The 22,915-nt window shown below is 51.2% G+C and overlaps 2 protein-coding genes across 2 annotated transcripts in view; one reads left to right on the forward strand and one right to left on the reverse strand.

Moving 5' to 3' along the window:
- The window catches only part of LOC140430530 (Fanconi anemia group A protein-like), a 179,264-nt gene extending 157,743 nt beyond the window's left edge, over positions 1-21,521 (reverse strand). Inside the window, 4 exon segments of the mRNA XM_072518055.1 lie at positions 11,394-11,487; positions 11,617-11,726; positions 19,666-19,742; positions 21,438-21,521. Of these exon segments, the coding sequence (XP_072374156.1) occupies positions 11,394-11,487; positions 11,617-11,726; positions 19,666-19,741 (280 nt within the window). The 5' untranslated portion in view covers position 19,742; positions 21,438-21,521.
- Positions 21,522-21,640: 119 nt separating this feature from the next.
- The window catches only part of spire2 (spire-type actin nucleation factor 2), a 112,812-nt gene continuing 111,537 nt past the window's right edge, over positions 21,641-22,915 (forward strand). Inside the window, exon 1 of the mRNA XM_072518061.1 lies at positions 21,641-21,712. The gene's annotated coding sequence lies outside the window, so the exon portion shown is untranslated. The remainder of the gene's footprint in view (positions 21,713-22,915) is intronic.

A 22,915-nucleotide genomic window follows, 5' to 3' on the forward strand; every position in this document is an offset into this window, starting at 1 on the left:
CAATTGTCTCCAATCTCGCTTCTGGAGTTATTGATTGAGCATCAATTTATCACACTAGATTTTAAAGAATGGAGCTCCGAATCAAGCCGGAGTGTCTGCAACTCAGCCCCCACGCGGCAAACTCAGCCCCCACGCGGCAACCTTCAAGCACTGGCTGGCGTGTTTCAATGGATATCTTAGGACGGCCACAATTACACCCACAGAGGACCAGAAAATGCAAGTTCTGCACTCGAGGGTGAGCCCAGAGATCTACACTCTCATCGAGGACGCGGACGGTTTCGAGGCCGCAATGAATACCGTGCGCTCCTGGTGTTGGGGAGGAACTTTAACTGCCCGCAAGTTTCAGCCAGCGACCACACAGAACTTTTGATCCAGGTCGCATTTGTTGCAGGTATGCTGTCCTCCCAAATCCGCCAGCGATTGCTGGAGAAAGAGACACTAGGCCTCAAGGAGGCACGGGCCCTTGCTAGCTCCCTGGATGTGTCCTCCTGAAACTACCGCGCTTACGTCCCCGACCACGCGGCAGCCCCTTGGGCAGCGTGGAACCCCCCCGCGACCGACCCCAATGCATCCCCCATCCCCCCACAAGCTTGTGCTGCGAGACTGCCAGGCAACCCCGGGGGGCCCCGCTGTTATTTTTGCGGGCAAGCCAAGCACCCCCGACAGCGCTGTCCGGCCCGCTCATCCCTCTGCAAAGGATGCGGCAAAACGGGCCACTTCGTGGCGGTATGCCAGGCCCGGGCGGTTGCTGCGGTCTCCGGAGGCGAATCGGGACCGCCACCACAACCCTCTCCACGGGCCACATGCGGCCAGCGGGTGCCGCCATCTTCCTCCTTCAGGGCCACGCCGCCATTTTGTCTCTCGGACACCACGTGTGATGGATGGGCGCCGCCATCTTGTGCACCCCCAGCCATGTGCGACCAATGGGGCGCCGCCATCCTGGCTGGACTCTCAGGACCCCGACTCGGATGACCACACACCGCCCGAGGAGAACATCCAACTTCTGCCACGACTAGCCTCGGTGACCCTGGACCAGTCTCAGCCCCGAACACTCTCGGCTGCAATGCCGACCGTGCTCATCAATGGGCATGAAACATCCTGTCTGATCGACTCTGGGAGCACGGAGAGCTTCATACACACCAACACGGTAAGGCGCTGTTCTCTCCCCATTCACCCAGTTAACCAAAAAATCTCGCTGGCCTCCAGGTCTCATTCAGTGGAGATCAAGGTCCAGAGAAGGGAGTTTAAAAATTACCGGCTCCACGTCCTTCCCCACCTCTGCGCTGCCACACTCCTAGGGTTAGATTTTCAATGCAACCTCCAAAGCTTAACCTTTTAATTCGGCGGCCCTATACCCCCCGTCACTGTCTGCAGGCTCGCGACCCTCAAGATCGATCCGCCTTCCCTGTTTGCGAACCTCACCCTGGATTACAAACCCGTCGCCACCAGGAGCAGATGGTACAGTGCCCAGGACCGGACCTTTATTAGGACAGAGGTCCAGCGATTACTGAGGGAAGGTGTCATTGAGGCTAGCAACAGTCCCTGGAGACCTCAAGTAGTGGTTGTAACGACCGGGGAGAAGCATAGGATGGTCATCGATTACACCCAGGCCACCAACAGGTATACGAGTACCCTTTCCCCCGCATATTCGATCTGGTCAACAGGATCGCACAATACAAGGTCTTTGCCACGGTGGATCTAAAGTCCGTCTACCACCAGCTCCCCATCCGCCCTAGCGACCGCAAATACACTGCTTTCAAAGCAAAAGGGCGGCTCTACCACTTCCTAAGGGTTCCCTTCGGTGTCACTAATGGAGTCTCAGTCTTCCAACGAGAGATAGACTGAATGGTTGACCGGTACGGTTTGCGGGCCACGTTTCCGTACCTCGATAATGTCACCATCTGCGGCCACGATCAGCAGGACCTCGACACCAACCTCCGAAAATTCCTCCATAATGCAAAAATCCTTAATCTCACATATAACACAGATAAATGCGTGTTCAGCACCGACCGTCTAGCCATCCTCGGCTACGTAGTGCATGATGGAGTTATAGGCCCAGAACCTGAATGCATGCGCCCCCTCATGGAGTTCCCCCTCCCTCACTGCTCCAAGGCCCTGAAACGCTGCCTGGGATTTTTCTCTTATTATGCCCAGTGGATCCCCAACTATGCGAACAAGGCCCGCCTGCTAATCCAATCCACAGTTTTTCCCCTGTCGACAGAGGCTTGCCAGGCCTTCAGCCGCATCAAAGCGGACAGCACAAAGGCCACGATGCATGCCATCGACGGGTCCCTCCCCTTCCAAGTCGAGAGCAACGCGTCCGACGTAGCTCTGGCGGCCACCCTCAACCAAGCGGGCAGACCCGTGGCCTTCTTCTCACGCATCATCCACGCTTCAGAAATCCGCCATTCCTCAGTTGAAAAGGAGGCCCAGGCCATAGTAGAAGCTGTGCGGCATTGGAGGCATTACCTGGCCGGCAGGAGATTCACTCTCCTCACTGACGGTCGGTGGCCTTTATGTTCGATAACGCACAGCGGGACAAGATAAAGAACGACAAGATCTTACAGTGGAGGATAGAACTCTCCACCTACAACTATGAGATCTTATATCGTCCCGGGAAGCTAAACGAGCCTCCTGATGCCCTGTCCCGCGGCACATGTGCCAACGCACAAGTGGACCGCCTCCAAGCCCTCCACGAGGACCTCTGCCACCCGGGGGTCACTCGATTCTTCCATTTCATTAAAACACGCAACCTGCCCTACTCCATCGAGGAGGTCAGGACAGCCACCAGGAACTACCAAATCTGCGCGGAGTGCAAGCCGCACTTCTACAGGCCGGAGAAAGCGCACCTGATAAAGGCTTTCCGTCCCTTTGAATGCCTCAGTATGGACTTCAAAGGGCCCCTCCCCTCCACGGACCGCAACGCGTACTTCTTAAACGTGATTGACGAGTACTCCCGGTTCCCATTAGCCATTCCCTGCTCCGACATGACCGCAGCCACCGTCATAAAAGCCCTCCCCAGTATCTTTACGTTGTTCGGTTTCCCCGCCTACATACACAGCGATAGGGGGTCCTCCTTTATGAGCGACGAACGGCGTCAATTCCTGCTCAGCAAGGGCATTGCTTCGAGCAGGACGACCAGTTACAACCCCGGGGGAAACGGACAGGTAGAGAGGGAGAACGGAACGGTCTGGAAGACCGTCCTACTGGCCCTATGGTCCAGGAATCTCCCAGTCTCCCACTGGCAGGAGGTCCTCCCGGATGCCCTCCACTCCATCCGGTCACTGCTGTGTACCACTACCAACCAAACACCTCACGAACGTCTCCTTGTCTTCCCTAGGAAGTCCTCCTCCGGGACCTTGCTCCCAACCTGGCTGGCAGCTCCGGGACCCATCCTGCTCCGCAAACACGTGCGGGCGCACAAGTCGGACCCATTTTTCGAGAGGGTCCATCTCCTCCACGCTAACCCTCAGTACGCCTACGTGGCATACCCTGACGGCCGACAGGATATGGTCTCCCTACGGGACCTGGCACCCGCTGAATCCCCACACACACCCCCACCACCAATTCCACCCTCCCTCCCACCGGCGCATCCCACAGCCGCGCCCTTCCCAGGTGGATCGGTCCCGTCTAGGGGTGACGAAGCTGCCGAAGAAGCCGAAGCCACGCCTCCGGAGCCACAGATGCCCGCGCCGGCGCCTGCATCACCACCGAAGCTACGATGATTGCAGAGGACGACCAGGGCCCCCGATCGACTAATTGCTTCATTCTGAACTGTAAATAAATTTTGTAAATAGTTGCGATGTAACGAGGCAAAACCACTGTATTGATGTATACCGGGTACCTACATAACCTTAACCTCTACCACTGTGTAATGCGAGGCCACCAACCCCACTGGACTCTTTTTTTAACATGGGGTGAATGTGGTAGTCGGTATTAGAGGTATTAAGGTACCCTGTAATGCTGTAAGACCATTGGTGTAGGAGGTACTGTTTTCATTGGTTAAGCCTGCCTGCTGGTTCCGCCCAGTAAGGCGGAGTATAAGAGCCCGTGTCTCCCCAGCAGCTGCCTTCTGTACCTGCGCTGCTGGCGGAAACATCTAGTGTAATAAAGCCTTCAATTGTCTCCAATCTCGCTTCTGGAGTTATTGATCGAGCATCAATGGGTACCCCAACCCCACCACCCCTCGAACCCCAGCCCCAATCCCCCACACTCCAACATACCACCCCCCCAATTTGCCACCACCCGTCGGCAGGGCATCACTTGGCCCAACCAAGAGCAATGTGCACAGTAGCCCTTACAGAGGTGAGCCGGATGGGGGCCACGGAGCGTCCCGCAAGCAAGGGCAGTGCCCGCCCATGTACCTTTGGCCGCAGGGATGAGCAGCAGGGCCAGAGGTCCCCACGGTGCTGTCATGATATACAGACATGCAGATAATGATATACAGACAGGCACAGACAGGCAGCTAATGAACACAGAGAACAGGACATGACCAATGAGCAGGAAGGACACTCAGGGGTGATATCTCACTATAAAAGGCACGAGGCACTCATACTCCGCCTCTTTCCACTGATGAACATCTACAGAGTGAGTCAGGGTGTATGTACTGTATCACACCTCCAGCACGTGGCTAAGAGCTATTCTGGTTCAGTCAGACGGAGTAACCACACTTCGGTTAGCAGAGAGTCGAACTCATAGAGAACTGTGCCAACTGTGCTACTGGTCAATAAATCAGATTGAACTAACTTCAAGGTCTGGAGTATCTTTTGGTTAAAGTTGCATCCAGTTGCAGCCTGTGTTATCCCAGAGTACATAACATATCATACTACCAGGAGACTACTGAATCTAGGTGGTTTACCTCAGTCCATTCCGTGACAACCAGCGAATGTATCCCGGCACCATGGAGAAGATTCAGGCTTCTCACCAGCTCAGGACCTCCGGCAATCTCAGTGCCAACTGACGGACATTCAAGCAAAGGTTTCTGCTGTACATCGAAGCTTCAGACCTCGTGGGTGCGTCTGATGCAAGGAAGATCGCGCTTCTCCTTTCAACAGCAGGTGATCAAGCCATCGAACTCTTCAACTCTTTTCACTTCACCGAAGGCCAGGACAAGACAAAGTTTCAGACCATCCTGGACAAGTTTGACAGTCACTGTGAAGTGGACACCAATGAAATCTTCGAGCGCTACATATTTAAACAGCGTCTACAAGGTAAAGATGAATCTTTCAACTCCTTAACTGACCTCCGCCTGCTAGCGCTGTCCTGCAACTTTGGTGATATTGCTGACTCCATGATCAGAGACCAAATCGTTTTTGGAGTTCACTCTGATCCTCTGAGAGAGCAGCTACTGAAAATCAAGCATATGACCCCGCCAGTCGCGATTGAAACATGCACAGTGCATGAGCACGCCAAAAAACCGGCGTGCGCGATGCGAACGGGATAACGAAGCGGCTGACACCCGCAATGCGCGTGTGCGACGATGCACGGAGCGTCAGGACGCCGACGTCATGACGTGCTCGAACTGCGGCAACGCCCACTTAAAGAAACACTGCCCTGCAAGATGCAGGAGATGTAACCACACTTAGGTTAGCAGAGAGTCAAACTCATAGAGAACTGTGCTACTGGTGCAATAAATCGGATTGAACTAACTTCAAGGTCTGGAGTATCTTTTGGTTAAAGCTGCATCCAGTTGCAGCCTGTGTTATCCCAGAGCACATAACACATCAGGTGCCAGGCACCGAAGGGGGCCAGGAGTGTGGAGTTGGAGAAGGGGGGTGTAAGGGGACATGCGGAGGAAGATTTACAGTGCTAACTGGGCCACCATGTAACCCATTGGACCTGATGGGCATGGGGATTCGCACCATGCTAACATGTCAGCCTTTCACACCCTGAAGACAATGGATATTGGAATTCAATGGTGTCCTTCCTCATAATCGCCGCAGCCCTGGGGGATGCACTGAGGCTGTATGAGCTGGAGCTGCTCGAGGAGAAGAACCTTGCAGCGGCAGAGCCTGCCCTAGAGGAACAGGAGGCAGCTGGTGAGGATGGTGGGCTGGCCGTCCAACAGGCCGAGGAGGAGGTGCCAAGATGGTGCCGCATGAGGCCTTATGTGTAGCGGCAGCGCCCATCATTCGAGGACCTGCCAGATCGGGCGTGCTATCGAAGACTTCGGCAGAGCAGGGGACAGTGCGCCATATCTGCTACATCATGGCACATGTGGCACCATGGGGAAATGGGGAAGGACACACGCACCCGGTGACCATCAAGGTGGCAGTCGCCCTGACCTTTTACACAACAGGGTCCTTCCAGGCGGCAAGTGTAGACCTGTCCGGATCTCACTGGGGTATCCGCGCTGTCATGGAGGCTCTATATGCCCAAGCTGATCAATACATCAATTTCAATGTGGACCGAGCCCACCAGGGTGCCCAGGCAGCGGGGTTCACCGTCATCGCCGGGATATGCCGGGTCCAGGAGGTGATCGTTGGGATGCATGTCACCTTACAAGCACCTGAAGATGACAGGCCCGTCTTCACAGACTGAAAGGGGTTCCACACGATGAACGTGCAGCTGGTGCGTGACCATGAGATGTGCATCATGCATTTCTGTGCTTGATATCTGGGAAGCATGCACGACACCTTCATCCTGGTCCACTCAACGGTTCTTTACCTCTTCAACACCCCCCCCCCACCCCCCCCCCCCCCCCCCCCCCACCCCCCAAGCTGGGGGTTTGGCTCCTGGACGACAGGGGTTATCCACCGCGGTCGTGGCTGATGATGCCTATCCGAAGGTCACAGACCGACACGGAGACCCGCTATAACGACGCCCATGCAGTGACCAGGGGTGTAATCGAGCGGTGCTTCAGCAGCCTGAAGATGCGATTCAGGTGCCTGGACCACTCTGAAGGGTCCTCCAGTATGAAGCTGAGAGGGCCGTTCGCATCGTGGCAGCCTGCTGCGTCCTCCACAACATCATGCAGCAGAGAGGTGATGTGCTGGAGAAGGAGGATGAACGTCAGTCCTCGTCTGACGAGGATGATGCGGGGGAGGGCGAGGATGGGCAGGACATGGGTCCCAGGTAGGCACGGGAGGCCGTACAACATGTGTGCCTGGGCCGACGTGCATGGGACGCTCTAATCGCCTCCAGGTTCACTGACTAGGGAGACTGGCCAGTGGCACGGACATCCCATCCCATCCCCTGCCCCCCCGCTTCGGCCGACCTGGCCACCCTCTCCCATGAACAATCCCCCCCCCCCCCCACAATGTCCTCCATGATTTCTACCTGCTGCACTGCAGGGTGCAGGCCCTGGGTTGGCAGTACAGCGGGTTTGGTCCATGGGATGGAGGGTGATGATAACCCACTCTGCGATGAGGTTTGGTGTTCCGCAACGTTTGTCAACGTCTGACATCTGCCCGCAGTAGCATTTTCCACCGTCCACCTGGGTGATCCCTGCATGCGAGCTGGCCATTCCATCACACAGCCCCAGTGAACCTTTGGGGTGGGGCACGGGAGCAGTGAGCGCTGGCTGTACTGGGGTCAGTGACACAAGCCGCCCCACCACCCCCAACCTGCAGTCAGCCCAGCCCATCCCTCACACCCTTCTGACAGAGCGCAGAGGCAGCTTGTAACAGTGTGAACAGGTGTTTATTGTGAACGTACACACATATATATATATATGGGTGTAACACATAAGATAGCGATAGGGGCTAGGGCAGGCATTTTCAAAGTGGGGGTCGCGACTCACGGCCGGTGTCGGGAGGGTCACGGAGCTGTCTATCGCGGCGTTCCCAATCGTGGGAATTCATGCGCAACAGCAACCAGCTAAAGAAATGCGGGCACACTGCGCATGCGTTCCCGCTCCTCAGTGCACATGCGGCCCGGGAGTGTTGCGACCTGAACCCGGGGTCAAAGTGCGATCGGGGCATGCCGACGGCTGACCGTGTGGTGATCATCGATGATGAACAAGGCTATGACTTTGATCTGTTTTGCATCCCTGAACATTACTCAAATGATCTGGAGAGAGTATATACTCCTCATGGTTTAATCATGGACAGAACTGAACGTTTGGCAAGGGATATAATGAAAGCCATGGGAAATCATCAAATCGTCGCCCTCTGTGTACTGAAGGGAGGCTATAAGTTTTTGCTGACCGTTTAGAGTACATTAAAGCATTGGATTGAAACAGTGACCAGTCAATCCCAATGATGGTAGACTTCATCCGCTTGAAGAGTTCCTGTAATGATCAGTCAACAGGGGAGCTACTCAGAGTTTACCAACTGAGGTAGGAAATCCACGCTTTCCTCCTCGAGAAATTGTCCTCTCTGGCTGATTAGTTTGCTGATGAAACTTGGATGCGAACAATGTCTTACCTTGCAGACATCTTTTCAATTCTAAATGAACTTAACCTCAAATTGCAAGGGAAGGATGATGATTGTTTTCGGCATTGTGAAGAAATCGCAGCTTTCCAAAGCTCATTGAAAGTTTGGCAATTGCGAGTGCAAAGCCAAAATTACTACATGTTCCCCACACTGCTACAACACATCGAAGAAAACATCAATAGTAAGGACACTGTAAATGGACTGGCAGCCTGACTCCAAATGAAGCTGACTGAACTTCTGTGCCTCAGCGTTGACAGCACATTAAAAACACGGCACAAGTCAATGACACTGTCAGCATTCTGGAGTAGCGTCTCAGAGGAGTATCTGGAGCTGAATAAAACAAGCATTTTGTTGCTTTTGTCCTTCACAATGACCTACATGTGCGAGGTTGGATTTTCTGTCATCACAAAGATGAAGACGGCAGAAAGGAACCCGATATGTGCATAGCCCTCTCCTCCTGTGAACCTGATTGGAGTGAGATCGTGAGGACCAAGCAGGCTCACCTCTCACATTAAAGGTAAGAGAAAATGGTGGGTCGCGAATGTCGGCCAGTGTGGGTCACGAAGGCCGGCTGCCGTGGGTCGCGACGGTCGGGCGGCGTGGGTCGCAAAGGCCGGCTGATTGGTAAAAATGGATCCCCCGGAAATAAAGTTTGAAAAACGCTGGGCTAGGGTACTGACCTGTACATATGTGTCCCATTGTTTCATCCCTCAGGATGCCCAATGGCCCCCGAGCTACTCCATGGGATGGGGCTACAAGTGGAGCTAATCCCCGAGTCTTCCCCGCTGCCAGTCCTGGAGGCCCACTCTTGTTTCGACCAGGGTCTTCATACTACATGCAGCCATGGAGCATGGGGAGTGGACCACCTCCCTCTGGTACTGCGCCACATCACCCAATGACTGTGTTACCACCTTCTGGGACTGTGCCACATCAACCAGTGACTGTGTCATCCTCCTCTGGGACTGGGAGTCTGTGCCACTTCGGCAAGCACCCAGGCAATGCCACTGACGCTCTCAGTGATGACCCGCTGTAACTAGGCCATGCCCTGTCCTGGGCCTTGGGCACCACCTGCACAGAATGCCCTAGGCCTTGGACATGCTGATCAATGGTCAAAATCTTCACCCCCCAGGGCCTCCACCACGGAAGCCACCCATGTGGTGTTGGTGTGGGTGGCATGCACGATCAGCACCACCTCCTGCATGCTTTTGGATTCCTCCAACTGCAACTGCAGGCCCTAGATGCATGCCAACAACCCTTCATGCAGTTCCTAGCTCTGCAACTGCATCACCACAATCAATGGGGTGGTCGGTTTCAGAAGCCCGAAACCCGTCTGGATGGCAACTAGCCCCTAGGGTCAGCCCCCACTCCGAACGTCTGTCCCTTCAGGGGTTCCTACCTCTACCTTTGTGGGGGGTTACGGGTGTGTGGGATGGGGGTTGTTGCTAGGGGCGCAGTGCTGCCTACTCACCCTGGCCACTCTGAGGAAGTTGTGCAGTTTTTTCCACCACTGCTGGCTGATCCTGACAGTGTTACCCACGGCGCTCACGGCCTCTGCCACCTAGCACGGCAAACGGCAGCGGCTGGCAGCCTCCTTCCCACTCCGGGGTACAGGGTCGCCCACTTCCCCTCTATGGCGTCCAGCAGGATCTGGAGTTCAGCGTCCCTGAAAGGAGGGGCCGCTTTCCTTGCTGCCATCTTGTTGGCTGGGATGAGTGTGTGTGGGGAGTGAAGTCTGTATATATGCGGCTGCAGCTTGTCAGCCTCCTGAGTGTCAATCTCGAAATCAGCAAATCCGGCACTGTTTCTCATTGGAATAATTGTATTCCACGTGGCGCTGGTGCTCGCCCCTTAAGAGTCGGTGAATTGGTCCAGTTGCGATGCCAATTTTGCTGTCATGGAAATCTACTAATCCTGCCCCGGTGTCAACACTTAAGACTCAGGAATGGAGAATCCAGCCCCAGATCTTAGTTGCAACTAGCTGATCATTCTTGGGGCAGCACGGTGACGCAGTGGTTAGCACTGCTGCCTCACGGCGCCAAGGACCCAGGTTCGATCCCGGGTCACTGTCCGTGAGGAGTTTGCACATTCTCCCATTGTTTGCGTGGGTCTCACCCCCACAACCCAAAGATGTGCAGGGTAGGTGGATTGGCCACGCTAAATTGCCCCATAATTGGAAGAAAAAGAGAATTGCGTACTCTAAATTTGTTTTTTCATAAAGGAGTTAAGTTATTCATGTCATTTCAGAAGTGTCAAGTGCATTAAATAATACGATAAAATGTAAAACATTTTGTAAACTTCATTGTTCTGACACTAGAATATAAATGGACTAAACCTTTATTTGTAAGCCTCCCAGTTTTAAATAGGCATTTTATTTGTCCTTTCACCAGTGTTGTTTTCTTACTGCGAATATCATTTTTAATAAAGACACACATCTTTAGTGTGGCCAAATTAACATGAGCAAAGGTGAGTAGCGCAATCCGTTAATTCACTACCTCCTGGACAGAGAGACTGGGTTTAAATTCAGGTTTGGGGAGGCATTCTCACTGTCAGCCTATTATTGATCTAAGCAGGGCTGCTGAACACACTGTCACACAATGACACCCCATTGCTCCCTATCTGCAGGGATTCACAGTTTAATTGCAGTGGGATCTATCTGGCTAGCAGTGGTATTATGGTTTAGAATTAATATACTATGATTAAGTGTCATTATACCCAAAGGAACTGCCTCTTCCTTGCGCATTAATCTGCAAAGTGAATTCTGACAACCTCAGCAACGTTTGCCTGCACTGCACACAAATTACAGATCAGTAAACTTGATGAACAACTTCAGATCGACATAACTGCAGTAAATGAAAGGAAGCACTTTACAAAGGGATTTTTATCATGCATTCAGTCAGTATTTGCCAACAATGGCAGCCCGTGCAACCCAAGTAATTGCTGTATGAAAGCAGTCACAGGAAAAATGTTGACTAAAATTACCAAGACAAACATTCCATGTGCAATTATGGAATAAATTACCTATAAACGGACCTCTGCCAGGAATATTGGCATCATGAGCTTCAGAGTTAACTTTACCACGATGAGATGAACATCCACTCAGTGACCCATTTACCTATAAAGTAAATACGTTGTGTTACTTCTAACTGGAATTTCTGTTCTTTTAACAGGGAACACGTCTTTCAAGGCGCAGAACAAACAGTGCTCACACAACAGCTGAGTTAAGATTTGCCATGAATATTACCTCAAGGAGGAGGTCACCAAGGTTTTGATGGTGCCTCATAAACCGAATCACCGTTTCTTTCAGCTGAATCTCTGAAGAGCATCTCTGTCTGAGCCTGTGGGTTCTTGTACCTGGCGAAGTTAAAGATTTTGTGGGCTCTCTTAGTTGCTGTACATCAAGAGGAATTTTTCCAAGATCATCAAAAAAATACTGAACAAGACAAGACGTCTCATTATTTTTCCTCAGTTCCCTTCATTCCCCAACAATCCAATGTTAATTGACATTTTTGGGCACATTCCTTTGTTCTTATCATTGAAAGGTAACTACTCCTCAAAACAATCAATCATTTCTAATTCAATTCAAATTGTTATTTCTAAACACAGCACTTACAAACATAGTGAGAAAAAAATGGGCTTATCAAATGATAGTATCAGCTCAGTACTAAAACTCCATATCCACCACATGTGACAATTATTTGATGTCATTTATTTCAACTATTATACGGCATTGCTGGGCTGGCAGTGCCAAGGTGCCGGGTGCCAGTGCCGGGGTGGCAGTGCCAAGGTGCCCGGGTGCCAGTGCCAGGGTGGCAGTGCCAAGGTGCCTGGGTGCCAGTGCCAGGGTGGCAGTGCCAAGGTGCCCGGGTGCCAGTGTGACTGTCAGGGTGCTAGCCTGCCGAGAGCCCAAACACCCGGGGGCATCCAACGGCCTGGGAGACCCCCCTTTCCCCCAGGTGTCGTTACGCCTGGTCCACATTTGTAAACGCCGCCAGTACTAAACTCCGCCATGGCAAAACCTCCCAGGCGTGGGCATTAGTTCCCGGGCCTCAGGAGAATCATGTATTTATACATCGTTGGGTTCAATTCTCTTCCAGTCAGGTTGACTGGGTCTATGAGCTTTTCTGTATTTCCTGGAATCGCAGTTTGGTATTCATTCAATCTCTGCCAATTTCAAAGTGATCACCTCGCACCAACTGCATTTAAAAGTAAACTCTGGGTGCAATTGAATGGCCTCCTCGCGCCTGACTCGGTGACGCGATGAGGCCGCTAAATCTCGCAAGAGGCCCCTTGCAAGATTTGCGATGCTCGGAACACCTCGTGAGATTTTTTATTTGAAAAATATTTTTATTCTCCATTTTCACATTTTCTTCAGAATTTACACCCCACCAACAAGCAGTAAATGGTGACGAATATAATGTCAATCCCCTTATTAACAACGATCCCATCCTCCCACCAACCCCCAAACAATGGCTCACCTGACAATATAAGCATCAAATAAAACTAAACCTCCTAAGGAGGAAAAATTAAAAAAAGAAAAAGGAATCAGGAATCGCCCCGGTCACCGTTGACACATATAGTCCACCCCCCCAACACACCCTAATATTCAACGCCATCCAATCCCCGATAGAGTACCGGGAATGACACCCATGAATTGTAGACACCCCCCCACCCCCTCCCAGACTCCTCCCCTCCACTTCCTCTTGTAAACTCCTCCCCCCAACCTCGGTTCCTTCCCCCACCTTTTCACCCCGGCTAGACTCACCAAAACCTGTTCTACCAGGCTCCGATGGCCGCAGCCCCTCCCCCCACCTAACTCCCATTCACTGGCCAGCTTTAACCGGCCAACGTGGAGGCCCCAGCCCGGGTCTCCTTCCCCCTTGCCCGGTCCCACGAAAACCAAGAAATCCCCTTTAGCACACAACCCCAGCATACACACCCAAGCCACAAAGAACCATCATTGCAAGTGAAAGTCCCAACTCTTCCCTTGTCCAAATATACTGTCATGCGAGAGTGCCTTTAAGAACTGGATGTTTAAGCAATGTACCTTTAAGAAAACAGTGATATCATAGAATGGGTGGAGCTCAGCTCAGGTCAGCCATTTTGCAGGTTTTTAGTTTCAGTTTCAAAGGAGTGTCTGTGTGTTTCCAGAGAGCTACAAGTTTTGCAGTTTGGTTTTGCTGAGAGCAGCTAAAAAGTGCCTGGCTGGTTTTGCTGAGAGCAGTTTAAAAGTAGAAAGCCAGTTTGCGACAGTCTCTGCCATTCTACAGAAAATATATATATATCCTTTAACCTGATGTGATACTGTTAACTGGTGTTAAGTCTCTTGGAAGTTTGAAGGAACATTTTAAGGAATTATTTACTGTTGCAATATTTTCTGAGTTATCTTTGAAGTAAGGGGTGTTAAGAGATCCAATGTTTATTTAAGATGTTAAGTTGAGTTCATGGAATAAACAGTGTTTTGTGTTTAAAAATCCACGTGTCCATAATTGTAATCCCACACCTAGGGAAAAGCCATGTGCTCGGAAAAGCAACAAAATCCATTAAAGGGAGAGGTTGGTTGAACTCCATGATACAATTTGGGGTTCTGAAAAGCCTCGCCCATAACAATACAGTGTTGACTCATTTAGTACATACACCAACACGCAGTGAAAAAATAAAGTTACATGAGGCTACATCGGTACACGACCCGCTCTCAGTTCCATTTCTCAATTCTGCCACAGTCCTTCTGCCTTTGCAAACTCCTCCGCCGCTTCCGCCGTCCCAAAATAAAAGTCCTTGGATTTGTAGGTCACCCTCAACTTAGCTGGGTATACTATGCCGCACTGCACCTTGCTGATGTACAGTGCCTTCTTCACCCGGCTGAAGGCAGCCCGCCTCCTCGCCAGCTCCACCGTAAAGTCCTGGTATATGCGTATACCAGCTCCAGCCCACTGCACCACCCGCTTCTGCTTTACCCAGCACAGGACATTCTCCTTCACGCTGTACCTACGGAAACACAGAGTTACTACTCTTGGCGGCTCACTCGCCTTTGGTATAGGCCTCCACGACCGATGAGCCCGATCCAGTTCGTATCGAGAGGGATCGTTCCCCCTCCCCCAATAGCTCCGCCAACATCATGGCAAAATACTCTGTCGGCCTCGGGCCTTCCACCCCTTCAGGCAGACCCACGATCCTCAGATTCTGCCGCCTGGATCTGTTTTCCAGGTCTTCCGTTTTGGCTCGCAGACCCTTGTTGGTCTCCTCACCTTCCGCAACTCCTTCCCCATCGAGGTGAGTTGATCACTGTGCTGCGATAATACCTCTTCCACTTCCTTCAGTGTCTCACCTTGTCATTTCTTCTGCTGTGAGCGATGCGGCCTCCCCTGGTGCTCCAGCCTCCGCTTTCCTTACAGTTCCTGCGCTGACTTTTCCACTCACCGGCGGACTTTCATTAACCCCCTTTTTCACGGCCGTTTTTTTCCCAAGCTTGGACATTTTTCCTCCCTGTGCCTTCTTACAGCTTTTTCAGCCTCCGTTGCCCCTGGAACCGGGCGTTGAAACCCCAAAATTTCTATTCCCGTCACCGGAAGTACCCAATACCTCGTGAGATCTATGATTTGTTTTGTATGTTTACAAATACCTAATGTCATGTTGATTATCGGTTGTGTGATAACCCTCACGAGCCCCACGAGGGATCACTCACTGATATCTCCAAGGGGCACGTGGAATGCGGGTTTCCATGGTAACTGGCGGAGGCCTTTCCAGCTGGGGCTCATTATCGAGCCTTTTAAATATGTCCCAGACTTGGACTGGGAGTTCCTGTTAGTCCCGGGCTGAGAATCCAGTATACTAGGCGGGATTCTCCCTGCCCCGTGCCGGGCCGGAGAATCCCCGCAACCGTGCCACGCCGCACCGACGCCGGCACACGATTCTCCTCGGAGCGAAGAATCGGCACCATTGTCGCCGCCGCATTTGGCGGGGCGCCGTTCGCGGGCCGCTCTACGCGGCCGTGCCGCCAATTCTCCGGCCTGGATGGGCCGAGCGGCCGCTCTAAAAAGGCAGACTCCCGTCGGCGCCGTCCACACCTGGTCGCAGCCGGCGGGAACTCTGCGCGCAGGGTCGGGGGACGGCCTGTGGGGTAGGGGGAGGGGGGCTCCAACCCCAGGGGGTGCCTCCGATGGGTCCTGGCCCGCGATTGGGGCCCACCAATCGGTGGGCCGGCCTCTCGCTCCCCGGGCCTATTTTCTTACACGCCGGCCCCTGAACTCCCGCGCCATGTTGCGCCGGGGCCGGCACGTTGAGGGAGGCCACCGCGCATGCGCGGGTTGGCGCGGCGCACAGTTCATGCCGGAATGGGAGGCTGGAGTGGCGTGAACAGCTCCAGCGCCGTGCTGGCCCCCTGTAGAGGCCAGAATCGGTACTCCCAGTGGCCCGTTCTCGCCATCGTGTGTGGCACTCTGCCGCAGAATGGAAAAATCCCGCCCACTATATTCGTGGGTGTGGCTTTACTTTTGAGTTAAAATAAATTTGCTTTAACCTTGTGTGGTAAACCACGTTATTGTGTTTATTGTATTATATTCACTGTGCTGTGTTGTACATGCCTGGGCTTGTCCAGGCTGGCTCCGCCTGTGGCTCCTCCCCTCAGGGCTTCTGTATAAAAGTGGCAACTCTCCGCCTCTGGACCCAGTTCGGGTCAAGAGGCTGGAGGCTTGATGTTTGGTGTATTAAAGCCTCAGTTACGTTTACCACTTGTCGTCTATTATTGATGGTGTATCAATTTAATAAACTAAACTTCTAAAGATGGACTCTTCACTCAAGATGAACTTCTCACTCAAGCCTGATCGCTTGCATCTGGACCCACAAGCAGCTGACGCTACAGAGACTTTTGAACACTGGCTAAGCTGCTTCGAGGCCTACCTCGCATCTTTCAACGAAGACTTCACGGACCTCCAGAAGAAGCAGGTGCTCCACGCACGGGTGAGCTCAAGAGTCTTTAACGTCATCAGGGACGCCCCCTCGTACACGGAGACGATAACGCTGCTAAAAGGACATTATGTGAAATCCGTCAACCAGGTATATGCTAGACACCTCTTTGCCACGAGTAGCCAAAGCCCTGGGGAATCACTCGCGGAATTCCTGTGCGCCTTGCGCATCCTCTGGAGGTTTCCCAGAATGTTGCCTGGTATGGAGGGAAGATCTTATGAGGAAAGGCTGAGGGACTTGAGGCTGTTTTCGTTAGAGAGAAGAAGGTTAAGAGGTGACTTAATTGAGGCATACAATACGATCAGAGGATTGGATAGGGTGGACAATGAGAGCCTTTTTCCTCGGATGGTGATGTCTAGCATGAGGGGACATAGCTTTAAATTGAGGGTAGGTAGATATAGGACAGATGTCAGAGGTAGGTTCTTTACTCAGAGAGTAGTAAGGGCGTGGAATGCCCTGCCTGCAACAGTAGTGGACTCGCCAACACTAAGGGCATTCAAATGGTCATTTGATAGACATATGGACGATAAGGGAATAGTGTAGATGGGCTTTAGAGTGGTTTCACAGGTCGGCGCAACATCGAGGGCCGAAGGGCCTGTACTGCACTGTAATGTTCTATGTTCTATGCGCTGCCCTATTACTGGGGCTCGACTTCCAGTGCCACCTCCAGAGCCTTACCCTGAGGTTCAACGGTCCCCTGCCCCCCCCTCACCGCCTGTAGCCTCGCGACCCTTAAGGTCGCCCCACCCTCCCTCTTCGCAAACCTAACCCCGGACTGTAAGCCCGTCGCTACCAGAAGCAGACGCTACAGTGCCCAGGACAGGGCCTTCATCAGGTCAGAGGTCCAGCGACTCCTGCGAGAGGGGATCATTGAGGCTAGTAACAGCCCCTGGAGAGCCCAAGTGGTGGTCGTCAAGACTGGGGAGAAGCATCGGTCATCGATTAGAGCCAGACCATCAATCGGTACACGCAGCTCGATGTGTACCCCCTCCCACGCATATCTGACATGGTCAATCAGATTGCGCAGTATTGAGTCTTCTCCACAGTCGACTTGAAGTTTGCGTACCACCAGCTCCCTATCCACCCGGAGGACCGCCAATACACTGCCTTCGAGGCAGACAGCCGCCTCTATCACTTCCTCAGGGTTCCCTTCGGCGTCACCAACGGGGTCTCGGTCTTCCAAAGGGAAAGGGACTGAATGGTTGACCAGTATGGGCTGCGGGCCACGTTCCCGCACCTAGACAACATCACCATCTGCGGCCGTGACCAGCAGGACCATAACGAGAACCTCTGGCGCTTCCTCCACACCGCGAAACTCCTGAACCTAACCTATAATAGAGAGAAATGCGTCTTTCGCACAACCTGCCTGGCCATCCTCGGCTACGTCGTGGAACATGGAGTCCTAGGGCCCGACCCCAACCGCATGCCCCCTTCTGGAACTCCCCCTTCCCCACTGCCGCAAAGCTCTGAAGAGATGCCTGGGGTTCTTATCTTACTATGCCCAGTGGGTCCCCAACTGTGTGGACAAGGCCCGCCCACTGATCAAGTCCACCACGTTTCTCCTGGCGATTGAGGCCCGACTGGCCTTCGATCGCATCAAAGCGGACATCGCCAAAGCCGCGATGCACGCTGTGGACGAGTCCATCCCATTCCAAGTGGAGAGCGATGCGTCGGACTTTGCTCTGGCCGCTACACTCAACCAGGCGGGCAGGCCCGTGGCTTTCTTCTCCCATACCCTCCACGCCGCTGAAATTCGACACTCCTCTGTCGAAAAAGAGGCCCAAGCCATAATAGAAGCTGTGAGACATTGGAAGCATTACCTGGCCGGCAGGCGATTCACTCTCCTCACTGACCAACAGTCGGTTGCCTACATGTTCAACAATACGCAGCGGGGCAAAATCAAGAACGACAAGATCCTGAGGTGGAGGATCGAGCTCTCCACCTACAACTATGATATCTTGTATCGACTTGGGAAGCTCAATGAGCCCCCAGATGCCCTCTCCCGCGGTTCATGTGCCAGCGCACAAGTAGACCGACTCAGGGCCCTCCACAACAACCTCTGTCACTCGGGAGTCACCCACTTTTTCCACTTTATCAAGGCTCGCAACCTGCCCTACTCCATCGAGGAGGTCAGGTCCGTGACCAGGGACTGCCCGGTCTGCGCAGAGTGCAAACCGCACTTCTATCAGCCAGACAGAGCACATCTGGTAAACGCCTCCCGCCCTTTTGAGCGCCTCAGCATGGACTTCAAAGGGCCCCTCCCCTCCACTGACCGTAACATGTACTTCCTCAACATCTTTGATGAATACTGCAGATTCTCCTTCGCCATCCCCTGCTCTGACATGACCTCTGCCTCCGTTATTAAGGCCCTGCACAGCCTTTTCACCCTGTTCGGGTTCCCCGCCTATATCCACAGTGATCAAGGCTCCTCCTTTATGAGCGACGAGTTGCGTCAGTTCCCGCTCAGCAAAGGCATCGCCTCCAGCAGGACGACCAGCTATAACCCCCGGGGAAACGGACAGGTGGAGAGGGAGAACACGACGGTCTGGAAGGCCGTCCTCCTGGCCCTGCGGTCGAAACGTCTCCCAGTCTCCCGCTGGCAGGAGGTCCTCCCCGATGCGCTCCACTCCATCCGGTCGCTTCTATGTACGGCCATTAACCAGACTCCTCATGAGCGTATGTTTGCCTTCCCCAGGAAGTGCACCTCTGGGGTCTCGCTTCCGGCCTGGCTGCCAGCCCCGGGGCCCGTTCTTCTCCGCAAGCATGCGGGGAGCCATAAAACCGACCCCCCTCGTCGAGAAGGTCCTGCTGCTCCATGCGAACCCCCAATATGCCTACGTGACACACCAGGACAGGTGGCAGGTCACAGCGGAAGGTTTTTCTAAACAGGGGTGAATATGGTAAACCACGTTATTGTGTTTATTGTATTATATTCACTGTGCTGTGTTGTACATGCCTGGGCTTGTCCAGGCTGGCTCCGCCTGTGGCTCCTCCCCTCGGGGCTTCTGTATAAAAGTGCCAAGTCTCCGCCTCCGGGCCCAGTTCGGGTCCAGAGGCAGGAGGCTTGCTGTTTAGTGTATTAAAGCCTGTTACATTTATCACTCGTTGTCTATTATTGATGGTGTATCACCTTGTGTCTCCTGGATTACTACAAGTTGATACATATTAACTTTGACTAAAAAGTGATTTTAGATAAAGTGACAAATCCCCTTTTGCCTCCCCAACCAGGTTTCACTAGGCAATGTTCAGTGATGATAATGTCCTTTTAATTCAGCCCCAAGCTTGAAATTAAAGAACCATATTAATTATAAATTCAAAATATACTCACCCAGCAATTGTGGGAGTGTCTTCCTTTGCGTCATTTCCGGAGAACAGGATAGATAATCGGAGATAACACTGGACATTCTGTATTTTATATAAAAAGCATTGTCACAGTGTAAGCAAATGTGCAAAATCTAAACAAACACCATCGTATGTTAACAGTTTTCTTTCATGTTATTCCCTCCATCGATCATTCCCTACTGTAAAACAATGTTAACCTTTCCCTGTTCTGTATCTGCATTAAATTCTAGCTCATGGGGCTGAATTCGCTGAACCCCCAGCCGCGTGTGTCTCGACAGCGCGCCGTTCGCTGGTGATGGGATTCTGTCTTCCTGCCGTTTATCAATGGGATTTCCCATTGTAACCACGCCACACTGCCGGGAAACCCGCTTGCGGGAGTGCGCTGCCAGCGGGAAAAGTGAATCCCAACGACCGGAGAATTCCGGCCCATATCTCTCTGCCTCAACTATTAATAACTTTAAGTCTGGTCTTGGTAGAACAAAGCTATTGATAATTATTTTCAATTAATTCTGGTGTATTTGTCTCACTGCTGTAACTGTATGAATTGCTAAACCTATCTCTTTGCTATAACTATATTAATATATCTGCCTACTGCTGCAACACATAAACACTAACAAGGCTGTCACTCCTGCCTTCTTCTTTCCTCTCATAAATTAAACACTAACACTGTGATCTCCTATCTCCCCCCTCCCCTCCACTGTAATAAACTAACACTGTGATCTCCTAACTCTCTCTCTCCTGTAATATATTCAACACCAACACAGTGATCTCTCCTGTAATATATTGAACACCAACACTGTGATCGCTCCTGTGATATATTATACACCAACTCTGTGATCTCCGGTCTCCCCCTGTAATACATTAAACACTAACACTGTAATATCTCCTGTAATACATTAGACACTAACACTGTAATATCTCCTGTAATACATTAAACACTAACACTGTAATATCTCCTGTAATACATTAAACACTATAATATCTCCTGTAATACATTAAACACTAACACTGTGATCTCTCCTGTAATATATTGAACACCAACACTGTGATCTCTCCTGTAATATATTAGACACCAACTCTGTGATCTCCGGTCTCCCCCTGTAATACATTAAACACTAACACTGTAATATCTCCTGTAATACATTAAACACTAACACTGTAATATCTCCTGTAATACATTAAACACTATAATATCTCCTGTAATACATTAAACACTAACACTGTGATCTCTCCTGTAATATATTGAACACCAACACTGTGATCTCTCCTGTAATATATTAGACACCAACTCTGTGATCTCCGGTCTCCCCCTGTAATACATTAAACACTAACACTGTAATATCTCCTGTAATACATTAAACACTAACACTGTAATATCTCCTGTAATACATTAAACACTAACACTGTAATATCTCCTGTAATACATTAAACACTAACACTGTAATATCTCCTGTAATACATTAAACACTAACACTGTGATCTCTCCTGTAATATATTATACACCAACTCTATGATCTCCTGTCTGCACACCCCCCGTAATACATTAAACACTAACACTAATATCTCCTGTAATACATTAAACTCTAACACTGTGATCTCTCCTGTAATATACTGAGCACCAACACTGTGATCTGTCTCCCTCTCTGCTATAATATATTGAGCACCAACATTGTGATCTCCTGTCTCCCTCTCTGCTATATATTCAGCACCAACACTGTGATCTGTCTCCCTCTCTGCTATAATATATTCAGCACCAACACTGTGATCTGTCTCCCTCTCTTCTACTCCTGCTGCTGTGCATCTTCATTCTCTCCTGTATTCACAATGTTACTTCCGCCCTTCTGCCGCTCGCGCGCTGCACCGCCATTGGTGGGCTCTTGTCCGGAAGTCGCTGTCTATTGGTGGGTGTGCTTTGATTGACAGGTCAGGAAGCGAGTTGCATTTTTCATTCATTTGGGAAACTGACCTGAGCCGAAAATGTTTCAGTTTCCTCAGACTTCAGGGAGCAACTTAGAATAAACAGAAAACGTAGAGTAAGTGATTTTAATTTTAGTTTACTGAAATGTTGTTGCAACTTCAGTTGTGTAAAATATTTTTGTACCGGAAAGAAGAGGTTTTGTCATTTTCGCTGGTTTTATGTAATAATCTTTATTATTGTCACAAGTAGGCTTACATTAATACTGCAATGAAGTTGCTGTGAAAAATTCCCTGATTTAAGTGTAGTATTCATGGAAGTTGTGGTACATGGGCCAATAGTCATCCACCGGTGAAAAACAATACACTGTCCACAATTCGTAGTTAATGTGTTGAATCAAGGAGAAAAAAAAAATCTTTCACTCAAGTGCTCACCTCTTTCAATGGTGAAATCACTTGAACTTGACAATCCTAGAGACTCTTTACCAAATGACAATGGAATAACCATCAATGTAATGACTGAGTGAAGCACTGGGATTATTTTCTGAAGGGATGGAACTAAAAAGCAGATGAGTTTTATGTTAATCTCGCATAGAGCCTTAATTAGTCTACATTGGGAGCACTGTGCACAGCCCTTGTCTCAACATTATAGAAACCTTGTGCAGGTATTGAAAAGGATGCAAAAAAAATTAATGAGATTGATACCAGAACTGGTAGTTCATACGTGCACACTCAAGGATCACACACGCACGCACTCCAAGTTCACACATGCATGCACTTGAAGTTCACACACACACTCAAAGTTCACATGCACACACTTGAAGTTCACATACAGACAATGTCCCAGACACCACTATCACCATTCCTGGGTTGTTCTCCTCCGGAGGTTCCTAGCATCACAGATGTCAATCTTCAGCCAATATGGTTCACTCCATGTGATCTCAAAAAACGGCTGAAGGCACTGGATACTGCAAAGGCTATGGGCCCTGACAATATTCCGGCAATAGTACTGAAGACTTGCACCCCAGAACTTGCCACACCCCTAGCCAAGTTGTTCCAGTTCAGCTACAACACTGGCATCTACCCGGCAATATGGGAAATTGCCGAGGTGTGTCTTGCTTACAAAAAACAGGACAAATGCAACCAAGCCAATTACCACCCTATCAGCTCCATTCACGACTCAGATAATGAAGCAGTCCATGTCCAAATACAGCAAGGCTTGGACAATATCCAGGCTTGGGCTGACCAGTGGTAAGTTACATTTGTGACACACAAGTGCCAGGCAATGACCATCTCCTACAAGAGAGGACCTAACCATCGCC

Source organism: Scyliorhinus torazame, chromosome 10 (genome assembly GCF_047496885.1).
Source record: "Scyliorhinus torazame isolate Kashiwa2021f chromosome 10, sScyTor2.1, whole genome shotgun sequence".
NCBI lineage: Eukaryota > Metazoa > Chordata > Chondrichthyes > Carcharhiniformes > Scyliorhinidae > Scyliorhinus > Scyliorhinus torazame.